Consider the following 12,879-nt stretch of genomic DNA (forward strand, 5'->3'; position numbering starts at 1 on the left):
TAAGCATATATGCATTGACAGACATTTCATGTATCAACTGATACATTTGCCAGACCTTCTTTACATATTTTTGTCATGTTTACCTTGAAGGAATTCATTGAAGAAAATAAAGATGGGGAAAAAAAAAAAACTTTATTCAATTAATAAAAGGAGATAAAAGCTAAATGTGAACTAGAGGTCTTTGCCTTTATTTCATAACATGGCAAATATACCTCTGCAAATAGGTATATCTCTGTTAAAAAAGGTGCTGAATGCAGCCGAATGGGAGATCTCTACAGGTATTACACATCATCTCGGTGGAAACCCTGGATCGTGTGGGACATTCTCAGGGGTTCAAGCAGAAAAGCTGGTATATCTGTTTGACAGATGCAAAAACATTTACTAAATAAATAAATAAGATTAAAGATTGTGAGGGCATTAGAAAGAACCTTTATAATAAACGGAGGCTTACCCTGCTGAAAAAAACAGCATATGCTGGTTAAGGTAGGTTTTGGAGCTGGTATGCTGGTTTATGCTGGTTCATGCTGGTCCTGGACCAGTTTAGGACCAGCATAAACCAGCTCCAAAACCTACCTTAACCAGCAAATGCTGTTTTTTTTTCAGCAGGGTATTTACTGAGATATTTGAAAGGTTGCTGCTTGTATTCATCATATGACTGCAAACGTGTGTAAATACACGTAGAGAAATACATCTTAATGTTCCGTAATGGGCGGAGCAAAGAATGGGAAGTTACCCTCGGTTGGTCGATGACGTCAAGATTTGTGGGTTTCATATTAGAGCGGGAAAATAAGTAAGCTTAGTTTACGATTTGTAGCATTCGTAAACAGCACATGTATAGTGATCTTCGTGCCAATAAAGATCTCAGTTTTTATTTTCAAACATAAGAATTTACATTTGTATTTGTACTGTTTTCAGTGCAGGGAAAGAACGTCACCGCATTTAGCGAATGAGAGAGCCCGTCTTAGCAAATGTAGTCCCGCCCTCTGTGACTCTCACACACCAAGCACAGAGCCGTTAGCAGCCCTGTTTCAGACCCATTTCGATTGGACGGTTTTTATGTGATTTTAGCCAATCACACTCACCCAGGTCACAACAAATGAACAGGAAGAAAAGATGGCGGCGAGGAACGGAAAGAATGGTCTACTGGAAAAAGTAAGAAATCTTTATTATATGTCGCTTTTTAGGAGATGCGTTTACATTTGTGCAACGGTCTTGGGGGCAAAACATAGTTTATTTATTTATCATTATTATTATTATTTTCTTTACATATTTCATCTTTTGCTCTCGTGGATGTTGATGCGACCATGGCGCTCGTCTGCGTGTCATTAGCTAAAACGTAAACTTGTAAATGGATGCACACGATTAATGTAACATTTTTATATTATCAAATTAGCATGTATTGAAGACTGATGGATTCCGTTTAAATATCTTGACAAAGAAGAGTACACAGCATTGCACAAAATATTGTGTTTTGCTCATCATTTCCATAGTCTTCAGCGTGATGAACGAACCGTGTAACGTTATTAAAATAATATGCCCAGGAAACCATATAATATAAAAGGCAAAACTGTCTTAATACTAACATAATATCTATACTATATGAAATCTATACTATATACACGAGTATGCAAGCTATATCAAATCTGAAATCCATCAAATACCTTTTGCTCTTTTTAAAAATATGCATTTAAATGTTTTGATTATTTTCTTTGTCACTTGTTACAAAAAGACTTGTCAGTGTGTTTAACAACAAGTGGATTTTAGTTTTACAAATACACGAAGTTTTTTTTACATGGCTGAAAGGAATGACTTGCTGTACAATAAGATGCCAGATGTTAATTCAGTAGCTGCACTCATTCAGTGAAGGATTTGTTGGACTGATTTAGATCAAAGACTTGCGAGTCTTTTTGAGGAGTGCATTAAAAGAATCGTGCTACTCCAGTAGCAACCATATGTTACAGAGTCCGGCCAGTGAAGGAAATGCAATAGAAAGATGTAAAAGGTTTATTTTGTAATTTTATTTCATCACATTCAATTCAAACTACAAACTTAAAATAAAATCTAACATAAAAGAAAAAATCTCCTTAAGCTTTCCATTCAGTAGCAGCGCAGGCCTATTCCTTTAGTTTAAAAGATGTAAGCATTCAGTAACTACTATGTTTAGTTTGCATACCTATCTTACCTGCACATGTGAAAATACAATCAAGTTGGTTTGACGGTTTGGTCTGCTAAAATCAGATTGCATGTGTTGTTTCAGTGGAGGATTGATGAAAAGCCAGTGAAGATCGACAAATGGGATGGTGCAGCTGTGAAGAACTCTCTAGATGATGCAGCTAAGAAGGTGTGTTTTTATATATGTAACGGTGCACAAACATGACGGTTCGGTATGTACCTCGGTATTGAAGTCACGGTTCAGTACGAGTTCAGTACAGCAGGGGGAACTAAACATAAAATTGCTTCTTTTTTTCGTATTTTTTATTAAACAGTGGTTTATTGAACAAATTCTCTCTTTCTTTAAATAAATTCAGTTATAATAAATAGGGCTGGGTATTGACACAATTTTCACGATTCGATTCGATTTCTATTGGCATGCTTTCGATTCGATTGCGATTTCGATTCATTATAGATTATTTTGGATGTAGTGTATCAGTATATCTCTCAACTAATGCTGTAAACTACACATGGGAGTCAGTTGGTACTACTTTGCTATAATATTGAAGGTTAAAATTAACTTACTAGGTATAAATATGCCTAAAGATACGCTGTATATATGGCATCTAAACAGAAACACTTTGGTTTCCAGAACAAGGGAGCCAAATCTGAGAACTAAAACCATTGAGTTAATCCATCCTGGTGTCTGTGAGCTTCACTCAGATAAATATACAAACACTTAAATTACACTCAATTTTTTTTTTTTAATTTTTTTTTTTATAAAGTTTAGAATTACATAATCATATTTCTACTCCAGTTCATTTTTTTTTAAATATAAACATTTAAATCAAGGCTGTCATAACTGATTTATTCAAACATGCATTAAATATTGAAGAACATTATAATGAATATTTAACGGTGCATAGCTATATCAAAATGCTGCTTTCTAGAGTTAATTTTTCTAGCTGACTAATGAGTTTATGGTCACTGAATATGTTTTTCTGAGTTAAGTGTGACGTTACATGACATTGTTTACAAGCTGTTTTATTGACGTCTTTCTGAGGTTGAAACACTGATTGAGCTATTACAAGAGACATGATATGGATTTCGGTAAGTTGTACTGTATATTTTAACATACCTTCAGATGTTTAGTTATGTTTATTTCGCGCTGTAACTGGTATTAAAGCGAAGGAGAGGATGTTCACATGTGCTCCGTGCTGCCGCTTCTCTTTAACTGAGGCGCTAAAGCGATCTGTCACGTCACATTAAACAGCGCCAAAACGGTATTTATTTTTTGAATCTCATAATAAGATGGATGTCATTTGAAATCTGAGACTTTGTTTCATATCAAAAGTAACAAAGCACAAAGATTATTGCGATTTATTGGATGGGAGGCGCTACATGTTCTGTTCATTCATCAACTGAAAACAGACTAGACTAATCAATTCTTGGGATTTAAGAATCGATATCGGTTCATAAAAATGAGAATCGATTAAAATTGAGAAATCACTATTTTTTTTTTTTACCCAGCCCTAATGATTAACATTTCTTAAGGATAAGAAAAATCTATCTTAACTAATGCTGTAAACTATATACAGGAAGCCCTTTCTTACACATTACTATAATATTAAAAGTTACAATTAACAACAGAGACCAAACTATTAAATTCAGTTGCTATTTATTTTTAGATATAATAATCGACACTCAAAACAAATGTAAATTGCACATAGGGCAGGTTTTGCATTAAGTTCTAATTCTAATTAAAATTATTATAAATATTATAAAATTATTACTTCAATTCATTTTTTAAATAAAATCATTTACACAGTTACTGTCATAACTTGTTTTCATGACAAATTTAATTAAACGTATATTAAATAATTAAGACATTACTAACAGTAAATATAATGCATATATAAGCTAATATAGTGCATATATTTAGTGAAATGCTCCCTCTAGAGTTCATTTCTCTAGTGAACTAACATGCTGTGGACACTAAATGACTTGCCTGAGGTAAATGTAATGCTACATGAGATATTCTCAAGCTGTTTTATTGATGTCTTTCCACGGATTAAACACTGGTTGAGAGATTACACGTAAACATATCTATGCATAGATTGTCTGTTCTTCTTCTGCACTTTTTTCCTGTTGTGGCGGTTAGCAAACAGCGTTGTGACTGACTGTATGCACCGAACCGTGACGATTCGGTACCGGATACGTGTACCGTTACACCCCTTATATACATCTGGTCCTTGGCAGGTCTTAAAATTTGGAAAATAAAATCTCAGATGAACAACAACATATGACATATCACACTGTGTCTTTATTTAGCAAAAATAAGGCCAAAATGGAAAAGCCATGGGTGACAAACTTAGGACACCCGTACTTTTAACGTAGGGATCAAGAGGGTAAGTAGCAGTCAGATGCTGCTAATCAAGTACTTTTGATTAACTGATCATCAGCAAGTGTGATCACCTCCATAAAAGCTGAAATTCGGCAGTTTGAGCTTCTGGAGCCTTCAGGTGTGTGTTAACACAATGCCAAAGTGGAAAGACATCAGCAATGATCTTAGAAGCAATTTTTGCTGCCATCAATCTGAGAAAGGTTACATGGCCAATTCTAAACAATTTTAAGACCATCATTCTACAGTGAGGAAGATTATTTAAGTGGAAGACATTCAAAACAGTCACCAGTCTTCCCAGAAGTGGACGTCCCAGCAAATTCACCCCAAGATCAGACCGTGTAATGGTCAGAGAAATTGCAGACAACCCAAGACCTACACCTCGTACTCTACAGGCCTCAGGTAACATTTTAAATGATAAAGTTCACGGACAGTACAATTAGAAAAAGACGGGACAAGTATGGCCTGTTTGAAAGTGTTGCCAGGAGAAAGCTCTTCTCTCTAAAAACACGGCAGCGCGGCTTAGTTTTGCAAAGTTGCATCTGAACAAACCACAAGACTTCTGGAACAATATCCTTTGGACAGGTGAGTCCAACCTGGAGATGTTTGGCCATAATGCACAGTTTTGTGAAAACCAAAAAAACATATTAGCACAAACAACACCTCATACCAAAAGTCAAGAATGCGGGTATAGGGCTGATGATTTTAGGCTTTGGTACCTACAGGCCCTGGGCATCTCACAGTCATTGCCAACCATGAACTCCTGTATACCAAAGTATTCTAGTAAAATGTGAGGCCATCCGTCCAACAGCTAAAGCTTGGCTGAAATTGAGTCATGCAATAGGACAATGATCTGAAGACCACTATCAAATCTACAATAGAATGACTGAAAAATAAAAGAATAAAGGTGTTGCACTGGCCCCAGTCAAAGTCCAGACCTCATCCTGACCGAAAAGCTGTGGTGAGAACTGTGCATTGACAAATGCCCACAAACCTCAATAAACTGAAGCAACATTGTAAAGAATAATGGGACAAAATTCCTCCAGAATGATGTGAGAGACTGATAAACTCTTACAGAAATTATTACTTCAAGTTATTGCTACTGAAAGTGGTTCTACAGGCAATTAAATCATAGGGTGTCCTAACATTGTCACCAATGGCTTTTTCATATTGGCTTTATTTTTGTTGAATAAATGATGACATGGCGTTACATGTCATGTGTTGTTGTTCATCTGAGGTTTTATTTTCCAAATTTAAAGACCTGCCAAGGACCAGATTATTATTATTTTTTTTAGTATGTTTTGATACGGAAAACCATGGAATTCAATAGTCTCCTAACTTTTTCACATGACTGTATACTGTTTGCATGCTCACCAAGGCTGAGTTTATTTGAATAGAGTCAAAACAGTAATATTGTAATCATTCTAATATGCTGATTTGCTGCTAAAGAAATATTTCTTATTATCAATGATTATTATCTAAAAGAAATTAATACTTTTATTCTGCAAATAAAATTCTTACGCATTTTGCATAAATTGTTTTTATCATGCTTATGTCCATTAGATGAGTTTTTAAATCATCCACCTTTCTTTTTCACCCATAGGTTCTGATTGAAAAGTACGGCTACGTTGAGAACTTCAACTTAGTCGATGGACGTCTGTTCATTTGCACGGTCTCCTGCCTTTTCGCCATCGTAGCTTTAATTTGGGATTACCTCCACCCGTTCCCAGAGTCCAAGCCTGTACTGGCATGCTGTGTTGTTTCATATCCTTCATTGAGCAAACTCAAAACGCAATAGAGACTTAACAATTTGTGCTGGAGCTTTAACAATGTAAATTAATGTAAATCAGGCACTTCTTCAGTTCTTGTCCTTAACAGAACAACACGTACTTCATAATGATGGGGATTTTGACCCTGTACACTTCTTACAAAGAGAAGAACATCTTCCTTGTGGCCTTGCAAAAGGACCCAGCTGGAATGGACCCAGATCACAATTGGCAGCTGTCCTCTAGCCTAAAAAGGTGATTTTTTTTTTTTTGTTGTTTTTTTGTTTTTTTTTCCTCCCCTCTTCTTCTTAAAGTTGTTAGTGGTGATTGAACAAACCCCTAACCATAAAGACCCTGATATACTTTCTTTGCTTACGGGTAAAAAGAAGTTCTAAATATACGTGACCAGTGATATATTGACGTGGCCCATGCTGCTTAGGGCAGCATTTAGATAAATATATAAATATGTGCTGCGCTCTTTCCCCTTGGAAACAAAAATAAACAACAGCAGTGAGAAAACAGCTATTAAGAAAACGTGATCATAGCAATGTGGATATGTTTGCACAAGCTCTCCAATTCAGCAGTCAAGTCATGTCACGTTTATTCATATAGCCCTTTATACGATAGATTATTCAATTCAATTCACATTTATATTTATAGCGCTTTTCATGATACATATCGTTTCAAAGCAGCTTTACAGAGAATGCATGTCAACATTACAATTTAGAGAATCTGGTATCAGAGGTGACTGTCCAATATATGTGGTTTCAGAAATGTACATATAATCATGCAGTTAGCTAACAAAATCTGCTTTTTCAATAAGTAATACTTCAGTCTTATCTGAATTTAATAGAAGAAAATTACTAGTCATCCAATGTTTTGCTTCTTTCACTGTCAATTTGGATAATTTAGAGATTTCGTCTGGTCGTGATGAAATATATAACTGAGTATCATCGGCATAGCAATGAAAACTAATTCCATGTTTTCTTATATTGCCAAGTGACCGCATATATATTGAAAATAACAGAGGGCCTAACACAGATCCTTGCGGCACTCCATGATTTACTGACGTTATCTTAGATTTTTCCCCGTTTAAATAAACAAAATTGTGATGGGCTGACGGGTATGACCTAAACCACATTGCCTGTCCCTGAATACCAGTATAATTTTGTAGTCGATCTAAGAGTATTTTATGATCTATAGTGTCGAACACAGCACTGAGATCAAGTAAAACTAGTACTGAGATACAGCCTTGGTCAGAAGCTAGAAGTAAGTCATTTGTAATTTTAACAAGCGCAGTTTCTGTGCTATGATTATACCATTATACCAAGCAGCTTTACAGTATTAAACATGAAAAACAGTGTTAGTGTGTCTTTCAATTAGAATTACAGGCTCATTTTCTACTATAAAGCAGCTGTCCAGCTGTATTCATGTTTTTTCTCGCGGACGTCTCCCCTTGACGGACTGAACAAAAGAAATCAGCCAGAGAAGATTTCCTTGTCTCTCAGAGCCACAACCACCTATTATGTAATCGCCACTGACCAATGATAGTTCGAAGGTGTTTAACAGCCGGAATTAACTTTATCTGGAAAGTTCACTTTGGCAAGCTGTTTCGAACTCCTGAAACGAACTTAGTTTTGGCCCGATTTTGTTCGAAATAATGTCACACCAGTTTTGCTTGAAGTATGTTGGGGCCTAAAATGTTAAACATCAGTGCAGTACAGAACACCTTAGCAACTAGGGCTCGGTTGAAAGATAAATTTCTTGATTATCTAAATTTTTCCTCTTCATTTTGATAAACCAATATCAGGGCTCGAAATATTTTACTTGGGTAGCACTGGTGTTTCCAACTTAAAAAATTTAGGAGCGCCGACTGAAATTTAAGGAGCACCACAACTACTAATATTAAAAGATTTATTTAAGACAACACGTTTTGTAGAGAAATGAAAACCATAGTAATGCACTGATTTTTCATGGCCGATTTATTGTTTTATTTTTTATTTTTCCTTTTTTTTTTTTTTTTTTTTTTTTATAAGCAAATTTATTTGCTCTATATAGTGTTGCCATGGTACCAAAAATAACCAATAAATAATGGTAACCTAAATAATAAGAAAGTTAAATATTATATTTAAAAAAAAAAAATTGTTTTATATTTCCACACGAAGATGCGTCATATAGTCTACCGCTCTGCGCTTTGAGAGGGATGTGGGACACGAGCAGGAAAGAAACCATCTCTTTTATAATATCTTCATGTTTTCTCCTGATGTTACAAGCAATTGATGCGCTATACAAGTAAACTTGACGCGCCTTATCAAGTCTAATAACAAGCACAAAGTGTGTTAAATAGAATTTGACGTGCAAGCAAAAAGGTTTCTGTCCTACAGTGTTTTTTCTACTTTACCAAAGTAAAGAATGCGAATTTTATAGGCCTAATTAAAAGCGAACCATAGGAAGAAACGTTTATAATCCCCTGCGAAAATGGGTGTGACGTGAGTGAAGATTTGGGAAAAGAAAAAAGAGATTTCATGTCCAGTGGAAAAATTAATGGAATATTGTTAAATTCGCTGATAATCGGGTGACCAGATCGTGATTCGCAAAAACCATACAAAGCGGCAAAGCTTAAATTTATGGACTTGTATACCTCTCTCATTCGGCATGAATCCAAATGTTTCCATGGCTGCGATGTCGCATTTAATTGCTAACCTATTATTTCTTTTGTAAAGAAAGCTTTCTGCACTGTAAACCCAAATAAGTTGGGCTCAAAAATTAGGTAATCAGTTACATCAAATTTTGAGTTTGTAGTACTCATGCATGTTAATTGCTCTTAACTTGAAGTGCTGAGTTAGCTAACATTTTGATAGCAATTAACATAAAATAGTTCATTAACTTTTTTTTTTTTTTGAGTTCTTGCAAATCAAATGAGTTATTTACTTCACTGTAAGCCCTAATAAGAAAATACAGAAAATGCCAACTTGCTAATTTGCTAACATGTTAACAATAGCATGGTATAACACTTACTGAATGAGTACAGCAACTTAAAACATGTAACTTACCTGATCTCAAACCAAGCTCATGTGCTACTTGTCACCTTGATGGTAACTCTCCAAAAACCCACATTAACAGAAACTCTTCTAAATTAGCATAACAAAGCATTAATATCTACTAAATCTCCCTTACCATTAATCTTGTGCAAAAAAAAAAAAAAAAAAAATAAATGATATAACACTTAATTTTAGCACAACACTTAATTTTACTCTCCCTTTCGAGTGCCATGGGCAAAGCATGCTGGGAAATAGAAGTCCCAGTCCAGTTTCAGTTAAACTTAAGTTAGTCTAAATTAAAAGAAATTTCATACAACTCAAAACAAAAACAGTTCAGTTTACTTGAAATATATCAGTTCTGTGAACTCAAAAGAAAAAAGTTCTAAATACTCATAGCAGTTAATTTAACTGAACTAATTTTTTCAAATTAAGTTTGTCCTACTCAAACCAATTAAGTATTTTGAGCATTAGGGTTTACAATGTGACATAGCCCATAGTGGGTACCAAATATACCCGGTACTCCTGGTACTACAGAAATGCCGGCATCGTCACATTTTCCAAATTTCAGTACCGACTTGGTACCGAAGTACCGGTACTTTTGACAACACTAGCTCTATAACAGGCCAAACTGACCTTTAAAAACATCTGTAGCCATTTGAAATTGGAGGCAACCACTGCATTTTAATCACAATCCAAACAAAGATACACACATGTAGCATGAGCAGTTTGTTTTTATTTAAATTTGATTGTATAATTTCAAGATTAGAGCAAATACAGAATAATGGTTTGACTTTAACTTTGCGAAATTATGCTACATAAGACACCTACACAAACAGACAGCCAGTTCCCTTCAGAGATACATATAAAACCCCACCCCAATTTAATATTTATATTTCCTATATTTCGAGCATCGCGAATTCATGTGACTGGTATTTTTGTCTTTGCGTCAGTCTTCAGTGTATCCTGTCTCTGGTCTGTGTTAACAGACTTCGTAATATTTTCACACAAATGACGTTTCAGGAAACGATTGCAATGCAGTTTGTGTGCAAGTCCAGAATAGAGATCAGCCAAAAATTAAACTCAGAACCGACTGGTTGCCTATCGTGTGTGTGAAGCACAAGCCGGCAGTTTCCGATTTATGGCCGGTCGACCGGTGCATCTCTAAATAAAAGGTCCGTTCACTCCAAAGTCATAATTACCAAATGTCTCGCATAACGATGTCTCAAATAATAGCTCAATCGGTGATTCAGCTGAAAGACGTTAATGAAACTTGTAAACAATGTCATGTAATGTTACGTTTACCTCAGAAAAGCCCTTGAACGAACATGGCTCGTTAGTTAGCTATAAAAATGAACTCTAGAGAGGAGCATTTTGCTAAATATATGCACTATATTGTGTGTTCATTATATTTTATTTAACCTGTTCTTCAGTATGTAATGTATGTTCAAATAAATCTGTCATGAAAACAAGTTTTTGTGACTGCCACAGTTTAAAAACCATAGGAGTTGGAGTAGAAACATAATTATATAATTAAAAAAAAAAAAAACTGCTTTGTGCAATTTAAATGTTTTTATAGAAATTAGTAACCTTTAATATTAATGAACCAACTGACAGGGTTCCCTGTAGTTTACAACAGTAGGTGAAAGATTTTTTTTCCTTGAGAAAAATTCACATGTGCTGTACCTGATACATATCCAAATGAATCAATATTGAAAATTGAATTGAATCGCAAGCTTGTGAATCGGAATCTATTTGTGAAATTTGTGTCAATACTATTGCAACTGTCTGCAAAGCATTGCCATTCTTCAGAAAAAAATGTTTCATACTGTACTTTACTATAGTGCTAAATGGCTTGTGTCCATTAGGTTTGATGACCAGTATACATTAAGAATGTCCTTCGCTGATGGGAAAACCAAGCTGTCGAGGGAGACGGAGTTTACAAAGTCAGTCGGGGCGTTCTTCGACGAGAACGGAACGCTGGTGATGGACCAATTTGAAAAATATGTCTCCAGACTTCATGACACATTGGCCACAGAGAAGAAGACAAAGTAATGGTTAGTCGAAACTGACGGCGCCGGCCTTCAGCGACCCAGCGCACGCAGTAACGGTGGCTATAGTGGGACAAAACACAGATGTTATTCAGGCTAGTGAGCGTTATCAGAGTTTAGCTCTCAGCTCTAACATTAAACAAGGTCAGCACAGTGTTTTTTTTTTTTTTTTTTTTTTTTTTTATTGCTAATGTTAAATAAATGGTCCAGTTTTCTTTTTTGTTAGCCATGTTTTGTTTTTGTTTTTTAAATGCAAATTCAATTTCTACCGGTGTCTGTTTAGTGCTCTATAATATGCATAGATAAGAAAAACAGTGTTCTTCAATATCAGTGTATTTTAGGTGCGTTTAAACACTCACTTTAAAGAAATAGTTCACACAAAAAATAAAATGTTTTTTTTTTTTTTTTTTTTTTGGTAATGAGAAAGTTCACATCAAGGTTTTAGATGTTAGAACATCTCATGTCCTTACTTTATGAGTGTTTTTGGATCAGAGGTCATCTACATTACTGCTCCCACATTTCGCGACGCCTTGTGAACAGTTGAGTGTCTGAAACAAGCAGGTTTTTGTACATCTTCGTACCAGTTTTTTTTTTTTTGTCCCGAGAGCCTTATTAAATGTCTTTTCAATCTGCATTTTTTTTTTTTTTTCCCTATTCTGATTTTATCTGTTGTTTAGGCTTTAAATGACAAAAGCATAAAAAGGGACTATGTCCATCTGTCGTGTTGTCCCCCTACCGCTTTGATAGTTTTGTGTTTGGCCATTTAAGCTTGAACCAGGAATAATCGTTTTATGTTCCCTTTTTTTTTTTTGAGCATCGGATCAGTCTTGACCTGTTTTTCACACTCAGGAGTGAATGGACCTGAATTTCCTGGTTTTCTGTCAACAGCTATTTTCATATAGATTATCTTAATTTATTTTGAAAAGTTTAGAACCGTACATCTGGATGCAGTTTGTTTCTCCATATTGTGAAATATTAGGCCTGCTGAATTCCACGGGGACTTCTTAGCGCTTTTTGTCTAATGAAATTCAGCTTTAGCTACCCATATTGTATGTGCCTGTTATTCTCAAACAAAAAAGTTAAAAAAATAAAGTAAGGCATTTTTAATGTTTGTGTACTTCTGTCATTCTTTACTTCAGGAACACATGCCAAATTTATTTTGATGCTTTTGAGATTGACCACATTTGCTCTTTTTCCAATTAGGGTTCATATTCTGATAAAGCTTTTCTGCTTGTCATTTATGACAGGAATATTCCAATATTGATCAGGTATTCATCTTCTAAATATTAATGAACATGTAAACAGTTGCAACATTCAGTTTAATCCAAATTAGAATGCTATTTTTATTTTATTTTTTCAAATTTTAAATATCCCCTGTAACAAAATATTACAGGCTTTCTGCAGGTCTTAATTTGACCTTCTACAATTTAAGGCCTTAAAACTGTTTTGAATTGGAGCAGAAAGTCTTAAAT

General features: G+C 35.0%; 1 protein-coding gene across 1 annotated transcript; it reads left to right on the forward strand.

The window, feature by feature from the left end:
* Window positions 1-993: 993 nt before the first annotated feature.
* Window positions 994-12,514, forward strand: spcs2 (signal peptidase complex subunit 2). The gene is made up of 5 exons (XM_051861534.1): window positions 994-1,152; window positions 2,258-2,341; window positions 6,156-6,317; window positions 6,440-6,573; window positions 11,225-12,514. The coding sequence occupies exons 1-5, from the start codon at window positions 1,114-1,116 to the stop codon at window positions 11,409-11,411; spliced, it is 606 nt and encodes a 201-aa protein (XP_051717494.1). The 5' UTR covers window positions 994-1,113; the 3' UTR covers window positions 11,412-12,514.
* Window positions 12,515-12,879: the final 365 nt, after the last annotated feature.

The sequence above is a fragment of the Ctenopharyngodon idella genome, chromosome 15, assembly GCF_019924925.1.
Source record: "Ctenopharyngodon idella isolate HZGC_01 chromosome 15, HZGC01, whole genome shotgun sequence".
Taxonomy (NCBI): domain Eukaryota; kingdom Metazoa; phylum Chordata; class Actinopteri; order Cypriniformes; family Xenocyprididae; genus Ctenopharyngodon; species Ctenopharyngodon idella.